At 35.7% G+C, this 20,175-nt stretch overlaps 1 protein-coding gene across 1 annotated transcript; it reads left to right on the top strand.

Annotated features, from left to right (window-relative positions):
- Positions 1–1,072: 1,072 nt before the first annotated feature.
- On the top strand, positions 1,073–2,008 carry LOC119242659 (olfactory receptor 2L13-like). The gene has a single exon (XM_037508177.1). The coding sequence runs from the start codon at positions 1,073–1,075 to the stop codon at positions 2,006–2,008; it is 936 nt and encodes a 311-aa protein (XP_037364074.1).
- Positions 2,009–20,175: the final 18,167 nt, after the last annotated feature.

Below are 20,175 nucleotides of genomic sequence, written 5' to 3'. Positions count from 1 at the left end.
CAAATATACTAAAAAATGATTCTTGAACTGAACTGGTCACCTTTAATCAAATAACTATCATACTGAGTTTTTTATAAAGCAAAATTTTGTTCATTTTCAGACAAAATGTTAATGCAATGGTTGATAGGCACTGTGTGATACAGTTGAAGAATAACATTTCATCATGCATTTCATTATGAATTACCTTACCTTTGAAACGGTGAAATAATGGCCTGATTTGCACAGATCCTAACATTTTCTGTTTTAAAACCAGGAAAGTCCCCACCGTAAAAGGAAAAACCCAAAGGAGAGGTAAGAGAGACAGATTTGACAAATATGATATATGCAGCCAGAGCATGGATGCTCTTCTATCAGAACCATGGCAAAGGCCAGGGTAGGTCAGAATAGTGAATGCTAGACACCCTGCCTTCACAGCCATGACTCATGACAAGACATAAGCATTTATTGAACTTAATTCTCACAAGAAGCATCAACCTCAAATATGTACAAGATCTATAATTGGTGACCATTTTTATATGCAATTCACCTACATGACTACCTGTCAGTGACTACCTGTTTGTTTTGATTCTGGTCTCTGTAGGTCATCAGAAAATGAAAATATCATAATAAAATATAGCATCTGCACAGCATATTTTATAACTAGGGAGGCTCTTAAATAGCATATGATGACTTTGCAGTTTAAAACAGTGATTTTGGATTGTTGAAACATTTTTGGGAAAGGCAAAGAAGATTTATCTGAAATAAGATCAGTTGAGAAGGCCAGCTGAACTGAAAGAATTATGTAGGTAGTAATGAGTTAGTGATCTTCTTACCTTTGCTGACTATGATACTAGGCTTTCTACAAAAAATTCAATTTCCAAGCTGCTACCAGGGAAAACTTGAGGAGCATCATTCCATTTGTTAATGAATAGGACTCACTGGAAGCTATCATATTGCAAAAAAAAGCAATTCATTATAACTAACAAAGTCAGAACCCATTTTTATGTAATTGTTTCTTTTCATTTCATGTTCCAGACTTTTATTTTTTTGTTTTTTTTTTCTTTCAAGGAAGTTTAACAAGCATTAAGTTTTCATGGAGAAATGGAATCTAACTTCCAATGATTTCATTTTGTTGGGGTTGCTTCCCCCAAATCAAACTGGCTTGCTTCTCTTACTCCTTATCATCTTCATATTCTGTGTTGCCTCACTGGGAAACTTAACCATGATTCACCTCATCCGTGTGGATCCCCGGCTCCACACTCCAATGTACATTCTCCTCAGCCAGCTCTCCCTCATGGACCTGATCTACTTGTGCACCACTATTCCCAAGATGGCATTCAACTTCTTCTCAGGTCAGAAAGGTATCTCCTTCCTGGGATGTGGGTTCCAGTGCTTCTTCTTTTCAACTATGGCAGGTTCTGAGGGTTTACTCCTATCCTCCATGGCCTATGACCGATATGTGGCCATCTGCCACCCTCTGCATTATCCCATCCGTATGAGTAAAAGTATGTGTGTGAAGATGATCATAGGATCTTGGATCTTGGGGTCCATCAATTCCTTAGCACACACAGTCTATGCCCTCCATATTCCTTACTGCCAATCCAGGGCCATTGAACACTTCTTCTGTGATATCCCAGCCTTGGTGACTTTAGCTTGTTTGGACAACTGGGTCTATGAGTACATGGTTTTTGTGAGCTCAAGTCTGTTTCTCCTCATTCCTTTCCTTGGAATCACTGCTTCCTATGGTCGGGTGCTTTTTGTTGTCTACCATATGCCCTCCAAAGAGGGAAGAAGGAAGGGCTTCAGCACTTGTTTCACACATTTAACTGTGGTGACATTTTACTATGCACCTTTTGTCTATACCTATCTCAGGCCTAAGAATCTCCGCTCCCCAGCAGAAGATAAGAAGCTGGCAGTTTTCTACACCATTCTAACCCCCATGCTCAATCCCATTATCTACAGTCTAAGGAATAAGGAAGTCCTTAGAGCCATGAAAAGAGTGTTTCCAATATTCTTCTCTAAGAAGTAATAATCATGGTTCCTCTTATTCACCTTTTTTCCCTTTCTGTGTTAACTAGAATATCTAGAGCATCACTGATAGAAATGCAATGTGAGTCACATAGGTAATTTAAAATTTTCTAGTAGCTCTTGTCAAAAAGTAAAGTTAGTCTAAATACATTCAATTAATGCCAAACAATTATTGTCAATAGTAAAGGAATTTTATTATTATATGAAGTAGTAAATATTACATTTATCTGAACATATGATACCATTATTATATTCATACAAATTGACATTAAGTCAATCATTTAGCTGTTTTATCATTGTGTTTTTTTATTGAGGTAACAGTAGTTTACAACATCATATATAGGTCCATACCTATTTAGATGCATGTTACAACATCCCAATTGCCACAACTACCATTGTCCTCCATAGCCATCCATGGGGAACCCTCCACCTTTTGTTCTCAAAGAGTTCTCTAACCCTCTTTCTGTGGTTGCCTTGATTTTATATTCCAATTTCTAAGGGTTTTATTAGTTTGGTTTTCTCAATAATCCACATGCACTTGACAACATTTGGTATTTGTCTTTTTTCCTTCTGATTTATTTATTTTTTTCCTTATTATTTTTTTATTATTTTATTTATTTATTTATTATTTATTTATTATTTATTTATTTATTATTTATTTTTTCTTATTATTATTTATTTTTTCCTTCTGATTTATTTCATTTAGCTTTTATCAATATCATTTCCATCAAGTTGTGGCAAAGCAAGAAGTCATCTTGCCTTTTATGTAGCTGACTACTTTCCATGATGAATAATTATATAGAGAGATGATCTAGATAGATACTGATGTTATAAATATGAATATAGACATGGGTATGGATAGAATATGGCTATGGATATATGTCACACCTTCTTAATCTACTCATTTGTAATAGGGCACATGTATTGATAATTTATTGTGGAGTATTTCAATGAAAATAAGAGTGCATATATCCCTTCAAATTAGTGCTTTTTATTATTATTATCATTTGGGTAGATACTTAGGGTTTAAATGCTAGATCATATGGTAAATCCATTTTTAATATTTTGAGAATCTACTATACTGTTTTCATAGGGACTGAACCAGTCTACATTCCCAACAACAATGTATGAGGATTCATTCTCACACCCTCACCAGCAGCTATTGTTTCTGGTCTTTTTGATATGCTCTTTTCTCACAGCAATGATACAGTATCACATTGTGATTTTGTATTTTCTGGTTGATGAGTAATATAGGAATTTTTCATATGCATGATGACCCCAGCCATAGTCTTCTATGGACAGGTATCTTTTTAGCTCTTCCTTAATTAATTTGTTTGCTTTTGTTGAGTTATATGCATTATTTTAAGATCTGTGATATAAATTCTTTGTCAAATACATAGTGTGAAAATATTTTCTCCCATTCAGGAGGGTAATTTTTGGTGTAAATGGTAGTTCCTTTTGCTGTGCAGAAGGTTTTTTGTTAGATTAAACTCATGTTTAAATTCTCTTTTGTTTCTCTTACTGTTAGTGACTAATACACAGACATCACTGAAGCCAGTGCTGTAAAGTGTTTTGTCTATGTTTTTTGGTTAAATAATTTATGTTTTCAGGACTGAAATACAAGTCTAATCCATTTTGAGTTAATGTTTGTGTGAGAGAGTGGTCTGTTTTCAAACTTCTGCCTGTGGTTGTAGTTTTCTAGTTGCCTTTCAAAGAAACTTTGCTTTCTCAAGTGTATACTATAGATTCCTTTGTCATAATTTAACTGTCCCTATAAACTATGAGTTCATCTTCAAACTTTAAATTCTATTGCCCAGTGTGTATACATTTTTATTACAGAAACATAATTTTCATACTATAGTTTTTCAGTATAGATCGAAATGTGGGAGTCTGAAATCACTGTAGTTTTTGATCAGAAATGTTTTCACAAATGGGGCCAGCCTGGTGGCACACAGAGTTAAGACACAACCTATGAAGCTGTCCACAGCCTCTGCAGTACGGATTTGATCCCCTGGCCAGCCAGGGAGCAACCCACATGGCACAGCAGACCTCTCCTTACTCACCCGCTGCTCCACTCAGCAGTATATTTCTATCAATCTGCCTGTTCTGTTCACCACTCTGTCTCTGGTGAATCCTCTCACCCCCCACACCTCTGACCTGTACCCCAGTTCTTGTGTGCATAAATAATCTTTAAAAAATGTTTTCACAATTGTAGGTCATTTGTGGACCCATATGAATTTCAGTAATGAATTATTACTTTGAAGAATGCAATTGAAAGTTTGCTGAGGGTTGCATAGATTCTATATATTGCTTTAGGTACAAAGCCATTTTCAAAATGCTAATTCTTCCAAACCAGGAGCAGGGAATATCTTCCTATTTCTTTATGTATTCTATTTCTTTCACAATTACTTATACTTTTCATTTTATACTTTATTCACCTTAATAAAGTGTACTGCTTGTTATTTAACTATTTTAATGAGTATAATGAGAATGTTTTCTTGATTGGTTTATCTTCAAACTCATAATTTGCATCTAAGAACACAACTGATTTTGTTTTTTTGTTTGTTTTTAAAGATTTCAATTTATGCATACAAGAGCTGGGGTATAGGCCAGAGGTGCAGAGGGGTGGTGAGAGGATTCACCAAAGAGAGTGGGGAGAACAGGTGGATGTACTGAAATACACTGCTGAGGGAAGCAATGGGATAAGCAGGAGAGGTCTGCTGTGCCATGTGGGTTTCTCCCTGGCCAGGGATGGAACTCATGCTGCAGCAGCTGGCAATAGCTTGATAGTGCTGTCTTTAACCCTGTCACCACCAGGGAGGCCCAACACAACTGATTTTGTTAATTGATTTTGTAATAGTACATTTTTCCATTCATATTTACTATCACAATTATTTTTTTTTAGTGGTGTAGTTAGAATTTTTTTGCATATTAACACATTACATACAAATTGTGATAATTTTAACTCTTTTGATTTGGTTTCCTTTTACATCTTCTTTTGCTTATTTGCTCTTGCTAGACTTCCAAATCTACATTGAATTGTAGTGGTGACCTTAGTGGAAAAGATTTAAGTTATCCACCATTGAAAATTATATTTTTTTAGGATTATGATACATATGTCCATGATTATTTAATGTCCCATCATTCTTAACAATTTTTATCACAACCATTTGTTGGATCTATTCAAATACTTTGTCTTTGTTTATTGAAATGATCATATGGCTTTTATCATTCCTTTTTTTGATATGGTAAATTACATTGATCAATTTTCAGATGTTGAACCATGAATAAATCATTTGAATAAATGCCACTTGTTTATGAAGTATGATCATTTTAGTGTCTCTTGAATTCTTTTTGCTAAAATTTTTGTGAAGATTTTTGCATTTGTATTGAATGCAGACATTATGCTGTAGTTTTTTTTTAGTTTTTTTTTTTTTTTTTTTAAGCTATGTCTTGTTTTGGTAATTGGTTAACACTGGCTTCATAAAATGTTTTTGAAATATTTCAAATTTTTGGAACAATTTGAGAAAAAATAGGTGTTACTCATTTCTCAAAGTTGGTTGAACTCACTAGTGATACTCTCTGGTCCTGTTTATTGGTCTTGTTGGGAATTTTTAATAATGTTTCAGTTTCCTTTAATAGGTATGTACTTTTCAACTCTGTTTCATTCAATTTCAGAGGTTTTAATATTTCTAAAATTTATACATTTATTTTAGAACCTTCAACATAGAGGCATACAAATATCCATTGTAACTTATGATCCTCTGCATTTCTGAGATGTCAGTTGTAAGGGGTATTTTGTTTCTTATTCCATTTATTAGAGTTTTCTTATTTTTTGTTTTTCTAGCTACATTTTATTTTTCAATTCCTTAGCTTTTTACAGAATTGTCTTCTTATTTCATTGATATTTTGGGTTTTTCTTTGAATTATCTTTTCTTTTTATGTGCTCAAATTTTGTTATTTCCTTATCTCTACCAAATAATGGTTTGGTTTTTCTACCTTTTGAAGTCCTTGAGGAGTAAGATTATGTCTTTGAACTCTTCTTGTATCTTTTCCTTTTTTAAACATTTTAAAAAGACAGGTTGATTAATGAAAGGATAAAAGAAGGAGAAACATCTTCATAGTCATAGGCAGGCAGAGAGCATTCCCTGCTTCTTTGCAAATGGAAAACATTCCTTTGAAAGAAATGCCTGCATGGTCAAGGGCTGGCAGGAAGGCTGCCACTTCTTGTTTCCTGATGTGGGTTAAGTTGACATGTATTGATATTTTCAGTTTTGTTTTATCATGTTTCTGGTATGTTGTTCCTTCATTTTCATTAGTTTTGAGATTTTTTTTCAATTTCTTCCTTGATTTCCTCATGAATGAAAAGTCATTCAGTCGTATGTTTTTTTCTATCTCTACATATTAAAAATTTCACTCTTTTTTAATAGTTAATTTAGAGTTTGATATCACATTATCGGAGAGATACTTGATTTTTTTTCAATCCTCATATATTCATTTATGTTGGTCTGTTATCCAACATGCCTTCCATCCTTTGGAGTGATTCATATGCATGGAGAAGAATGTGTATTCACCTTTTGAGGTGTGCAGTTTGCTGTAATATCTATCAGTCCCATATTGTCTGATTCTTTGCTAAAGGCTATTATTTCCTTTCCTTGATGATTTCCAGTGTGATTGATAGTCTGTATTTGTAAAAGTGAGGTGTTGCTGTCCCCTATACTACTGTATTACTTCCAATACCTGTTCAGATTTGATATTAATAATTACATAATTTGATGTTCTTTCATATAGTTGAGTATTGTATAATATTGATAGTTGAAAAAACTACCTATCTCTTGTTAATGTTTTTAAACTGAAAGTCAATTTTTTAAGAGATAATTATAGCTGTCCATGCATTTTCCATGTATGATTTCCTTTGTAGGAATATATTTAAAACATTTATTTTGAGACTATGCTTATCTGTGGAACTCAGGTCTACACAATATATCAGAAACTTAATTAATTTTTTTGTTGTTGTTGAATTTGTTTTCCAGATTCAAACAAATGCTCAATGTCTTTTGATTGGTGAGTTAGTCCATTTTCATTTTGAGGTGATTATTGATATATGAGGGTCTGCTTAAGTCTTTAGTTTTCTGGTTCTATTAATATGCTCATTTTCTTGTGTATATTATTTTCTTTAACTTGGATAAAAGATTGCCCTTCCAGGGCCTCTCTGGTGGCGTTATGCACCACACTATGAAGCAAGCTACAGCCTCTGTAGCACGAGTTCGATCCCCGGCCGGCCAGGGAGAAACACACATGGTGAGGCAGACCTCTCCTATCTCGCCTGCTGCTCCCCTTAGCAGTGTATTTCACTCAGTCTACCTGTTCTGCTCCCTACTCTGTCTCTGGTGGATCCTCTCACCCCCGCATCTCTGGCCTGTACCCCAGCTCTTGTATGCATAAATGAATAAATCTTAAAAAAAAAAAAAAAGAGTGCCCTTCCACATTTATGGTATGGGAAGTATATTGTTTGAACAAAGAAGGAACCCTCTGAAAGTCTTTATTTCTCCGTCATATAAAGCTCATATAAGCTCATATAAGTTTGATGGGGATAATTTTATAGAATATCTGCTTTTATCCCAAGCCACCTTCAATAATCTTTTTTTTTTTTTTACCTCCTGTAAGTTTCAGACTTATGTGTCTTGGTACAAGTTACTGAATGTCCCTTTACATTCAATGTTTGCAATCCATATCTTCCCAAATTTGGGGGCTTTTCCTCTTTTATTTCTTTAAATACTTTTTCTAGTTTCTATTCTCTTTTTTTCTCCTACTGGAAACCCTAATATTCTTTTGTCACCCTTCATAATGTTTCAGACAAGTATCAAAATCTTTCCTCATGGGGCCTCCTGGTGGCACAGGCAATTAAGTGCTGTAATATGAAGCTGTCTGCATCTCTGTAGCATGGGTTTCAATCCTGGCTGGCTGGGCAGAAATCCACATGGTGTGGCAGATCTCTCCTGTCTCTCCTGCTGCTCCCCTCAGCAGTGTATTTCATCAGTCTGCCTATTCTTTTTTTTTTTTTAAGATTTATTTATTTATTTATACAAGCACTGGGTATAGTCAGAAGCGCGGGAGGGTGAGAGAATTCACCAGAGCCAGAGCGGGGAGCAGAGCTGGCAGAAGGACCAAAGTACACTGCTGAGGGGAGCAGCGGGTAGCAGGAGAGGTCTGCGCGCCATGTGGGACCCTCCGCTGCGCCACCAGGAAGGCCCAGCTTTCATTCTCTTTTTAATAAACTTTGCTTTACCAGATACAGTTTTGTAATCTTTCATAAGTCATAGTCAAGAACTGAGGAATGAAGAAACTGTAATAACCCCAAACAGCTGTAACACATGAATTTCTAGCAAAGCCTTCCCAGGATCTACTACATCTATTGTTCTCTAGTGAAATATTGCCTGTAAGTCAAATAACCTACTATTTTGGGTAACAATATGTAAAAGATGAATAAAAATGTTTTTAAACATCAATCACTTCTGCTTTCCTATATAACATCCCCATAGTGACAGATGTGAAAGGCATCTTTAAAATGCAACTAATTAAATATATGAGTATATTGGTGTGAAACTGATTGGTAATTATATATTATACAAATTATATATTATACAAATAGTTGTCACTGAGAATTATTGAAACTAGATATACCAAATCTTACATTTTATAGAATTGTTTTAGAAATTTATTCTTATATTCTCTCAATTTATTTACATTCTGAATAACTCCAGTAAATTTTTGAGTCATATATCAGTGCCTTTAATTCATTTTAATTGATTTTATGTGTGGAATTGAGTAATGATCTTTTCTTTTTGTGTGTGATCACCAAATTTGTGAATTTGGTGTAGCCTGCCTTAAACATGCACCCAGGGTCCCAGCTCAGGTTGTGTAACAGACAAGGACAATCTTGAAAGACCAAGCACAGTCACAACACTTAACAAGTCATGCCTCCGAACAGACTTAGCCACAGCCAGATAGTTGCCATTGTCATGGCCCATGTTGGGTACCCTCTATTGTATCCAGCTATACCAGGAACTGCAATTCACTCATCCTGCAGCAACACCAGCAGACAGGGCTATGCAGGAGCCTTTTAGTACTTGGTCCTACATCAGGGGCCTTTGAATACAACAAGCAGTCTAGTTGAAGGAAGCCTCCACCATGGTCCAGCTGCCACAGTGGCCCTTATAGTGTGCAGATCCATCCATGATATGGTGGAATTCTTGTACATCCTTTCCAAAGGCAGCAGCAGTCTGGTCAACTGGTGCCACAGGAAAACCCACCCCTGAACCTGTTCAGCTACAGCAGTGGCCCAGGAAGCATGCGGTTCCATGCAGTGGCCATCAAAATAGGTTTGGTCGTGGTATGTGGGAGCTGAGAGAGGGAAACATGCGCACCCATCCCTACATGTACCCACCAGCCATAGTGACCCAAGTTCCAGACAAATCCATACATGATCTGGTAAAGCACACAAAAGTCATGATAATGACTTTGATTATGATACTATGAAGTCAATGATAGTAAAACAAGATTGATTCTTTAGGAAAAAAAAGTAAAGAAACTGGAGGAGTGTAAAAGACCAACAGAGGAATTAAAAAATAATGGAAAAGCTACAAAAATGCAATAGATGAAATGGATGAGTCGGTACTCTTGAATATACACAATTAAAAAGAACAAAAAAGGAAAAAGAAATAGGAAAACAAAGGATAAGGAATGAATAAACACTCTGAAAATTATCTCACATCATATGAAAGGAAATATAATAGTTATCGGAATCTCAGAAGAAGAGGGAAATGAGGGAACTGAGAAACTATTTAAGAAAATAATTGAATAAACCTTTCCAAACCTGAAGAAGGAAATAGAAATACATATACAGGAAGCTAGAAGGTCAACCATGATGAAAAGAAAAATACAGGAAAACACATAATAGTTAAGCTTCCAAGAGTCCAAGACAAAGAAAAATAAATGAAGCTGATAATAGGAAAGACACCAAGAACCTATAAAGAAAAATGAACAGGCTGACATCAGATTTCTCTGAAGAAACACAAGGATGAGAAGAGAATTGAGCAACAACTCCAAGAAAAATATGCCAGCCAACAATACTTTATCCTGTAGAAATACTTTAACTCGGGCAAAAAATAATTCAGAAATTCATTAAGATTAAACCACCACTCCAAGGAATATTACAAGAAGTTTTTAAACCAACAGAAGAATGAACAGGAAGAACAGAAAAAAGGTACTGAATAGAACCACAAAACTGGCAATAACAGACCTCTATGTACCAATAATCATGCTGAATCTTAATGAATTAAACTTACGAATAAAGACATAGAACAGTGTACTAGATTAAGGAACAGAATCCAACATTTCCCTGCCTCCAGGAAATGCATTTAAACTCTAAAGATAAACATAGATTACATGTATAAGGTTGGAAAACAATTCTACAAGCAGATGGCTTCAAAAAGAAGGCAGTATTAGCCATACTTACAGCAGATAAGATAGACTGCAAACTAAAAAGATGACAGAAGACACCAAAGGACACTATATAATGATCTATGCCAGAAAGACATAACACTCACAGACATATACACACCAAATCAGGGAGCATAAGACTACTATCTTACAATTACTATCTGCTTTGAAAGTAGACACTGCAGAAAACAGATATGTGTCAGGAGTCTTCAGCACCTCACTTGCACTGAGGGACAGATCAATAAGACAGAAATGAAACAAGGACACAATAGACCTAAATAGACATGTATAGAATATTGCACCCCCAAAAAACTGAATACACATTTTTCTCAAATGCACATGATCATTCTCCAGGATCAAGCACATATTAGATTACAAGACAAAAATTATTAACTACATGAATTATAAAATCAAATCTTCTCAGACCATACAGGAATCAGACTAGAAATCAAATATGAAATTGAGCAAGGAGATCACCATTACATCAAGACTGAATAACATGCTACTGAAAGATCATTGGGTTAATAATAAAATCAAAGAAGTAATTAAAAAATACCTTGCAACAAATGACAAAGACAACCTTCCAGAAACTATGGGACTCAGAAAAAGTAGTATTTAGTTGAAAATATATAGCAATACAGGTCCAAATCAACAGGCAGGAAATAACTCAAAGAAACAACCTACTCTCCAATCACAGAGAACTAGAAAAAGAACCACAACAACAAAAAAGCCCGTAGAATTAAATAAATAAGAAGAATTCAAGCAGAAATAAATGAAAAAGTAATATAAAAAATATAAAAATCAATGAAATGGAAAGTTGTTTCTTTGAAATAATAAATAAAATAGACTTATCTCTAGCCAGGGTAAAAAAAAATGAAGAAAACTCAAAGAGGGTTATAAAAAAGGAATAAAAATGACAAAGCTTATAGCAGAAATCCTAGAGAGGAATGGGAGTTTTTATGAAATTTTCAATGCAAAGAAGTTCAACAACCTTGATATGATGGATAAATTCTAAGATTATACAATGATCCCATGCTGAACAAAGAAGAAATAGAATACTTAAGCAAACGAATTAGAAGCAGAGAAGTTGAAACAGTAATTAAAACCTTCCCCAAAACCAAAAGCCCAGATGGCTTCACAAAGGAGTTCTACCAAACATTCACAGATTAACTAATGCTTAATACTACAAAAACTCAGAAAATCAAGAAGGAAGAATAATACCAAGTACATTTTATGAAGCCAATCTTAGAATACTACCAAAAGCAAACAAAGATAAAACACACACATGAACACACATGTGCACACCCATGCAAATGCACACACATACAAACAGAAAGAAAACTACAAGACAAACTCCCTAATGAACACCAATACAAAATTAATTTCTCAATTCTGGCCTCTCTGGTGGTGCAAGGGTTAAAGCACAGCACTGTGAAGCTATCCACAGGCTCTGAAGCAGGAGTTCGATCCCTGACTGGCTGGGGGGCAACCTATATGGTGCAGCAGACATCATCTGTCTTGCCAAAGGCTACCCTCAGCAGTGTATATCAGACAGTCTGACTGTTCTGTTCCCTACTCTGTCTCTCGTGAATCCTCTCACTGTCTGCATCTCTGGCCTATACCCCAGTTCTTGTATGCATAAATAAATAAATCTTAAAAAAAAATTCTCAAAAATCCTCAAACCAATTACCAACAACGAAATTGCAACAATAATCAAATACATTGAAAATTTAAACAAACCATTTAGAACCAGCAAAATCAAACAGTATTCTAAACCCTCACAAAAATAAAAACCCAGGACCAGATGGTTTCACAAGTGAGTTCTACCAAACATTCAGACCATTATAAACCAGAGACATCCTACAGGGGAAGAAGAGTAGAGGGATCCGAAGGAGGGAGGGAGGAGCACAGGGGACCATGGTGATGGTACACAGGTGAATTGGTGGAGGCAATTCTATGGGGACTAAACCTGATGAAAAAAAAAATTAAAAATGAACAATGATGCAAGATATGTATAAATAAATAAATTTATAAAACTAACTTTAAAAATTCAAAGATGAAATAATACCTATCCACGTCAAATTCTTTCCAAAAATTGAAAAAGAAGGAATACTAACAAATACATTTTGTGAGATCAAAATCACATTAATTCCAAACCAAACAATAACAACACATAAAATAAGAAATCTACAGATCCTAAAATTCTCAATACAATTTTAGCAAACCAATTTCAATAATATATCAATAGGATATTACACCATGATCCGGTGGCATTCAGGATGGCTCAACATTCCAAATCAATTAACAACATCAACAAAATAAAAATAAAAACTCTTTCATCACATCAATGCATATTGAAAAGAATGTTATAAAGTTTAACATCCATTTATGATAAAAATCCTTAAAAACAATGGGATAAAAGAAACATCTTAAGATAATAAAAGTCATATAGAAGACAAACACACAGGAATTGTCAATTACAATAGTGATAAATTGAAAGCCTTTCCATTAAGATGTGGAACAACACAAGAATATCCATTTCACCATTGCTTTTAAATGAAGTACTGGAAGTCCCAGTCAGAGCAATTAGGTAAGAGAAAGATATTAAAGAAATTCAAATTGGGAAAGAAGTGAAACTTCTTATTTGCAGATGATATGATGGTTTACATATTTTTTAAAAGAAATACACTGAAGAAGGGGTCTCCCCTGGTGGCACAGGCAATTGAGCACCCCACTGTGAAGCTGTCCCCAGCCTCTGCAGCACAGGTTCGATCCTGGCTGGCCGGCGAGTGTCCCACATGGCACGGCAGACCTCTCCTATCTCGCCCGCTGCTCCCCTCAGCAGTGTATTTCATCAGTCTGCATGTTCTGCTCCCCACTCTGTCCCTTGGTTCTTGTATAAATAAATAAATAAATATTTATAAAAAATAAAATAAAATTACACTGAAAAACTGATCAATACAATAAAACAGTTTAGTAACATACCCATATTACAAAAAGAAAAAAAAAATCAATAGAAATCCTATATGCAAATATTCAGTCTGAAAAAGGATCAAATTAAGAAAACTGTCCAATTTACAATTGTAGCATACAATATTAAAGACTAGGAATAAATCTAACAAAGTGAAAGATGTATGCAAGAAAAACTACTAAACAAATTAAATGCTCATGAATCAGAAGATTTAAAATTATAAAAAATGGTTATACTACCACAAGAAATTTACAGATAAAATAAAATTCCAATAAAAATCTAAAGGACATTATTGAAAGAAATAGAACAAATATTGATGAAATTCTCATGGAACCAAAAAAAAAAAAAAAAAAAACAAACAAACACCACAAAATAGCAAAAGATTTCCTGATTATAAGTTGGAAGAAGGAAGCATTACACTTCCAGACTTCAAAGAGTACTACAAAACCATAATAATACAAACAGCATGATATACAAATGAAGATAGACAGACCAATGGAATCAAATTGAAGGTCCAGAAATAAAATCAAATATATATAGTCAACTACTCTATGACAAAGGAACAAAGAATATACACTGGAACAAGGAAAACCTCTTCAACAAACAACGCTGGAAAAATTGGATTGCAGACCTCCCTGGTGGGGCAAGGGGTTAAGCACAGCACTGTGAAGCTATATGCAGCCTCTGTAGCATAAGTTCGATTCCCGGTCAGCCAGAGCTAAACCACATGGTGCAGCAGACCTCTCCTGTCTCTCCTGCTGCTCCCTTCAGTAGTGTATTTTAGTCAGTCTGCCTATTCTGCTCCCCACTCTGTCTCTAATGAATCCTCTCACCTCCCGCAACTCTGACCTGTACCCCAGTTCTTACATGCATAAATAAATAAATCTTAAAAAAAAGAAAATTGGTTTGCAACTGCAAAAATGAAGCTAAACTACTATTTGACACCATATACAAAACTGGATAAAGACATGAATGTCAGATGACACCATGAAATATATAGGAGAAAAAAGGCAAAGTACTCCATGACATATTCCTCAGAAACACTTTTGAGGATTCTTCTCCAAAAGCAAGAAAAACGGAGATGATAAATAGCTGGGACTATGTCATACTAAAGGAAATTCTATGAGGACTACATGTGAGGAAGTGGGGGCAAGCAAATATTGTTTAAAAATTAACTTGATGTAAAAAATAAAAAAATAAATTGGAAAATAAAGAAAAATAAGCATGAACAAAAAATATATAAAATATTATTGATTATACAATTCAGAAAGAACTTTGCAATTCATTTTGAAAAGACATACAATTCTTTCTAAATTTCAAAAAAAAAAGTTCTACACAGCAAAAGTAACAATAATCAAAACAGTGAGACATCCTACTGAATGGGAAAAATTATTTGCACACCATGTGACACATAAGGGACAAAAACAAACATCTAAGAAGAACTTAACCAAAACAAACAGTCCAGCCAAAATATGGACAAGACTAAAAACATATTTCTGCAAAGAAGAAATGCAAATGGCCAAAGTCATATGAAAAAATGTTCAACATCACAGTTTATCAGGAAATGCAAATCAAAACCACAATGAGATACCACCTTTCTTCACTAAATTTTATATTTTATTTTCAATTTTGCATAGAGGAAGAAATAGGGTATAGGACCAAGGTGCAAGTAGTAAGAAGAATCATCAGAGACAGAGTGGGGAGCAGAATAGGTAGATTACTGATATATACTGCTAAGGGGAGCAGCAGGCAAGATAAGAGAGGTCTGCTGTGCCATATGTGGGTTAAATCCCTGACCATGGATCAAACTCAGGCTCTAGCAATGATACCACTAAGACTTAACCCCAAGCCTTCAGAGAAGCCCTGCTCCAGTAAGATTGGCCCTCATTTAAAAAAGAAAAAAAATGGTCTCAACAAATGTTGGAGCGAATGTGGAGATAAAAGAACTCTGATACACAGGTATACTGGGAAAGTGAATTGGTCTAGTCACTATGGAAAGCTGTGTGGAGATTCCTCAAAACAATAAAAAATGGAACTATCATATGATCCAGCATTTCCACTCCTAGGAATCTACCCAAAGGACACAAAAACACAAATTCAAAAGTAAACCTGCACTATTTTGTTTACTGCAGCACCATTTACAAAAGGCAAGATATGGAAACAACCCCAAAACCCCCAAATGATGAATGAATCAAAAAGCTGTGGTATATTTATACAATGGAATACTATTCAGAAATCAAAAAAGAGAAACTCATTATATTTGTGGCAACATTGATGGAGCTGGAAAGGATCACGCTAGCTGAAATTAGTCAGAAGAAAAAAGATAAATACCAGATAGTCTTGTTTTTATGTGGAATACAGAGCAATACAAAACTTCCATGTTTTTGTGATTGTCTTCTGAAGATGTGTTCTTTCTGCTGCGCACTATTTCCCTGGTATCTCAGGAGGCCATTTGTTGTTCTTTTTCTTCTTCCTATTAATTGTTTTCTGATCTGGTGTTGATTTTGATGGCAATAGGGTTTCACTCATAAAGCCTAGAATCTATATTAAAGTATATAGAATCTTTCAGTGTCTAACGTATTGTGCTCTCTGTTGGTGTCTGCAATCCAAAGGATGGTGGATCCCACTGCTATATAAAGGGCTAAGTCTCAGACCTAGTTCCAATAGTTCACTGCTCCAGGAGCTGCGTTCATGAAACTCAGGACCTGTCATCGACTTTCTGGCTGGAATTTGGGATCCCACAACTGGTAACTGGAAATCTGATTCCAACTCAGCCAGCTGGTTGCTGACAGCTGGTGTCTGGTGATTGTGCTTTCTTCACTGGTAACTGAAGTCCAGAAGAGGCTCTTTCATGATTCACCAAACTGGAAGCTGTACTCTTGCAGCATATAACTGTAGGCCAGGGTGGACCCAAATCTTACCACCGGTGGCTGGATAAAATGTGTTGCCCAGTTCATGCTTGCACTGCTGGGGATCACAGGGGATGCAACATTGAATAGTTTTCCTGTAACAGAAATAGCTGGTATAAGAGAAAAGGAATATGACTCCTGCAGTGAATCATTAGGGATGTGGTATCCAAAGGTTGGGTTGGGTTCTCCATTTACAATCTATAGATTTCTTAACCCAACAACAACAGTATGTAATTTTTTCTCATGCTCATGAAAACATTGCCAAGATTATATTCTAAATCATGAACAAAATTTAACAAATCCAAAGGAATAAAAAATAACACAAGTAAGTTATGCTTTTCAGATCTCACAGGAATCAATAATAGGAACATAGCTGAAACACCTTTCAGGAACATGGGATAAAAAGGCTCATTTCTGCCTTCTGGACACCACAAAAACAATAGCCCATAAACCTAAAGATCCCACATTTGCAAAAAAATGTCTGTAATGTCACCATGAGCACATAACTGGCCCAGTACTGGCTTTGCCCTCATACAGTATATAAGGGAGTAGAAACCTTGTCCAGCGGCTTGTAGGGTACAGGAGCCTCAGTCCCTGCTTGCCGTCCTGTCTGCTGGTCTGGACACTTCCTCTGCATTTAAGCTATCACATATACCTCAGGCTCCAATGTTTGTTCATTTGTTTTTTTTGTTTTGTTTTCTGTTTACCTGAAACAACAGTGAATCTGCCCAGCCTGAGACTGTTGCACAACAATTAAAATATATATATATATATATTGTACAAACTGGTCTAACCACTATGAAAAGCTGTGTGGAAATTCCTCAACCTGCTAAAGATGGAGCTTCCATATGATCCAGCAATTCCTCTCCTAGGTATTTACAGAGAACACAGAAATGTTAATTCAAAAGGGCACCTGCACCCCTATGTTTATAGCAGCACTATTTACAATAGCTAAGTTTTGGAAACAACCCAAATGCCCAAAAATAGATGATTGGATCAAGAAGATGTGGTATATATACACAATGGAATATTACTCAGCAATCAAAAAAGATAAACTCATGCAATTTGCAACAACATGGATGGAGCTGGAAGGGATCATGCTCAGTGAAATAAGTCAGATAAGAAAAAGAAAAATACTGGATGGTCTCACTCATAGCAGGAATTTACAAAACCTAAATAAGGGACCAGGAAAAAGACTAATTAATACACAGTAAAAATCAAAATCAACAAGCAACTATAAACCAGAGATACACTATGGTGTTGGAGGAGGAGGGATTAGGGTCAAAATAAGGGGGGTGGGAATTATATGGGGGATATAACCAAGATGAAAATGCCTACATTGTGCAAAAATGAAAAATGATGTAAAATATATAAAATAAAATATAAAAAATAGATTGTAAACAACCTTTCATCTGCAGCTAAATCCAAATGCTAAGTTAATATGACTATGACTAACTTTTTTTTAACCACATATTCCAAGTTCGGCAAATGATCTGACTGGAAGGATTTTTGCTGAAAAAGACTATAGATTAATCCAAAATTCAATTCTATGGCATGTGGAGCTTTATTATTCCTATTGTTATAGAATAGATGTGTTTTTCATTTAAGGAATCACTGTGCACGGAAAAATTAATAATGTCCCATGTAACCCCAAGAAATATGTTCCTTCTCCCTAGGGTTGAAGTGGAACACTTGATCACAGCAATTTAGATTAATTACTCAGTACAATATAGTAACCCCTGTTTTCAACTTCTTATACAAATCAAAAAATGACTGCAAATAATTTAAATCCCATCTAATTAGATCCAGCACTGTGATCAATGTGATTATTTATTTCTCCCTTGATCATTAAGGCATATCAACTCACTGTTAAGGAACAAAACACACACACACACACACATATAAACACATATACTGTAGTAATAATAGCAATCATTTCATATTATACTCTCCATTGATGGACCCAGAATTAAGTAGACATTAATACAAAATTTTTTTTAAGATTTTTATTTTAAAGATTATTTATTTATTTATTTATACAAGCACTGGGTACAGTCAGAGGTGCGGGAGGGTGAGAGAATTCACCAGAGCCAGAGCGGAGAGTAGAACAGAGAGAGTGACGAAGTACACTGCTGAGGGGAGCAGTGGGCGGCAGGAGAGGTCTGCGCGCCATGTGGGACCCTCGCCCAGTGGCCAGGGAGCAGCCGGGGATCGAACTGGCGCTGCAGAGGCTGCGGGCAGCTTCACAACCCAGTGCTCAACTGCTGCGCCACTGGGGAGGCCTTGACATTAATACAAATTGGCCCTGACATTAATACAAATTGACCATACATTACAGCTTGTGGAAAAAAAAAAAAAGTCACTTTTGTAAAGTGCCTTTCCCAGATGGAACCATAAATGAAATTTCACCTTATATTTATATTCATGTCTGGAATGATATTTCTGAATAATGATGCATGTGATAAAAGCTAGTGGTTTCCATGGGAATGAAGCCATTGCTAATATTCTTTTCCATAAAATCCTATCTACTGGTCATAAATCATACACTGTAGAATCCCATGAGTAATGTACTACATATGAATTTGTCTTTTATTCAGTGAAGTAGAAGAATGGTGAAATTGTACTGGTTCTTGGAGGGAGCTAATGTTAAGAAAGATAAATGCACAGGCTAACAAGTACAAAGGTTTCGATGCATACCAATATGTTGGAGAAAATATGCTGCTCCAATTACATAGCTGGAAGAGTTCACTGTGTAGCCTGCCACCAAGTGACCAGCTCATTTCTTTGGTGAATGTTGCCATACAGTGGTTTGCCTTTGGTGTCCCTGATGGAAGGTGAGGCATTACCCAAATCCACCTCAGTGACTCCATGTCTCTGAGAACATGCATTGACTCCATCCAACACAATAGCCATTTTGTAAAGGGTCCCAAGAAGGAAACCCCAAGTTGACTGGTGAAAGTAGGCGTCATATTCCAACTAACCATTTCCACCACATTTTGCGGGCTTCCTATAAGTGATTCTACCCCTTATAGTAAGTGCTACACTACATAGATAAATATGTCACATTCTGTGCTTTTCTCAAATAGCAACCATTTTATCAGTGCTTTCCCCATGTCCCTGACAGGCTATTATCCATAGCAATGATATCATACTTATCCATATCCTGCTTTATGTAGTCCTTTCTCTTTACCCTCATATACTTTCATAACCATACATTATAATCTTTTTTTAAAAAAATATTTATTTATTTATGCATACAAGAACTGGGTACAGGCCAGAGGTGTGGGTGGTAAGAGGATTCACCAGAGACAGAGTGGGGTACAGAACAGGCAGATTGACTGAAATACACTGCTGAGAGGAACAGCGGGCGAGTCAGGAGAGGTCTGCTGCTCCATGTGGGTAGCTCCCTGGCTGAGGCTCAAATTCATGCTGCTGTGACTGCAGATAGCTTCATAGGTTGTGTCTTAACCCCTTGCGCCACCAGGGAGGCGCCCATTATAATCTCTTAATAGTGTTTGCCAACACCAAGATTCCCTGAGCTCATAAAAACTTCTTAGAGTAAGCTCTGCACCCAATGTACACCAAAACCTATTGATCCACTCCCAAGTCTCTCTGAGCACCTTCTAAACCTCCAGGCACTTTTTACAAAGACACCATTACAGAACAACTAATTCCACCATTTCTTTCACTGATCACAGTTCTGCAACTCCTTATCCATAATATACTACTATTCTACCTTAAAAACAACAAATACTTATTTCAAGGAACAGAAAGTAATGCTCAATA

Source organism: Talpa occidentalis, unplaced genomic scaffold (assembly GCF_014898055.3).
Source record: "Talpa occidentalis isolate TD23 unplaced genomic scaffold, MPIMG_talOcc4v2.1 talOcc4.13, whole genome shotgun sequence".
In the NCBI taxonomy this organism is placed as follows: Eukaryota; Metazoa; Chordata; class Mammalia; order Eulipotyphla; family Talpidae; genus Talpa; species Talpa occidentalis.
The sequence above is the reverse complement of the archived record's forward strand: the minus strand, read 5'-3'. Positions and strand labels throughout refer to the sequence as shown.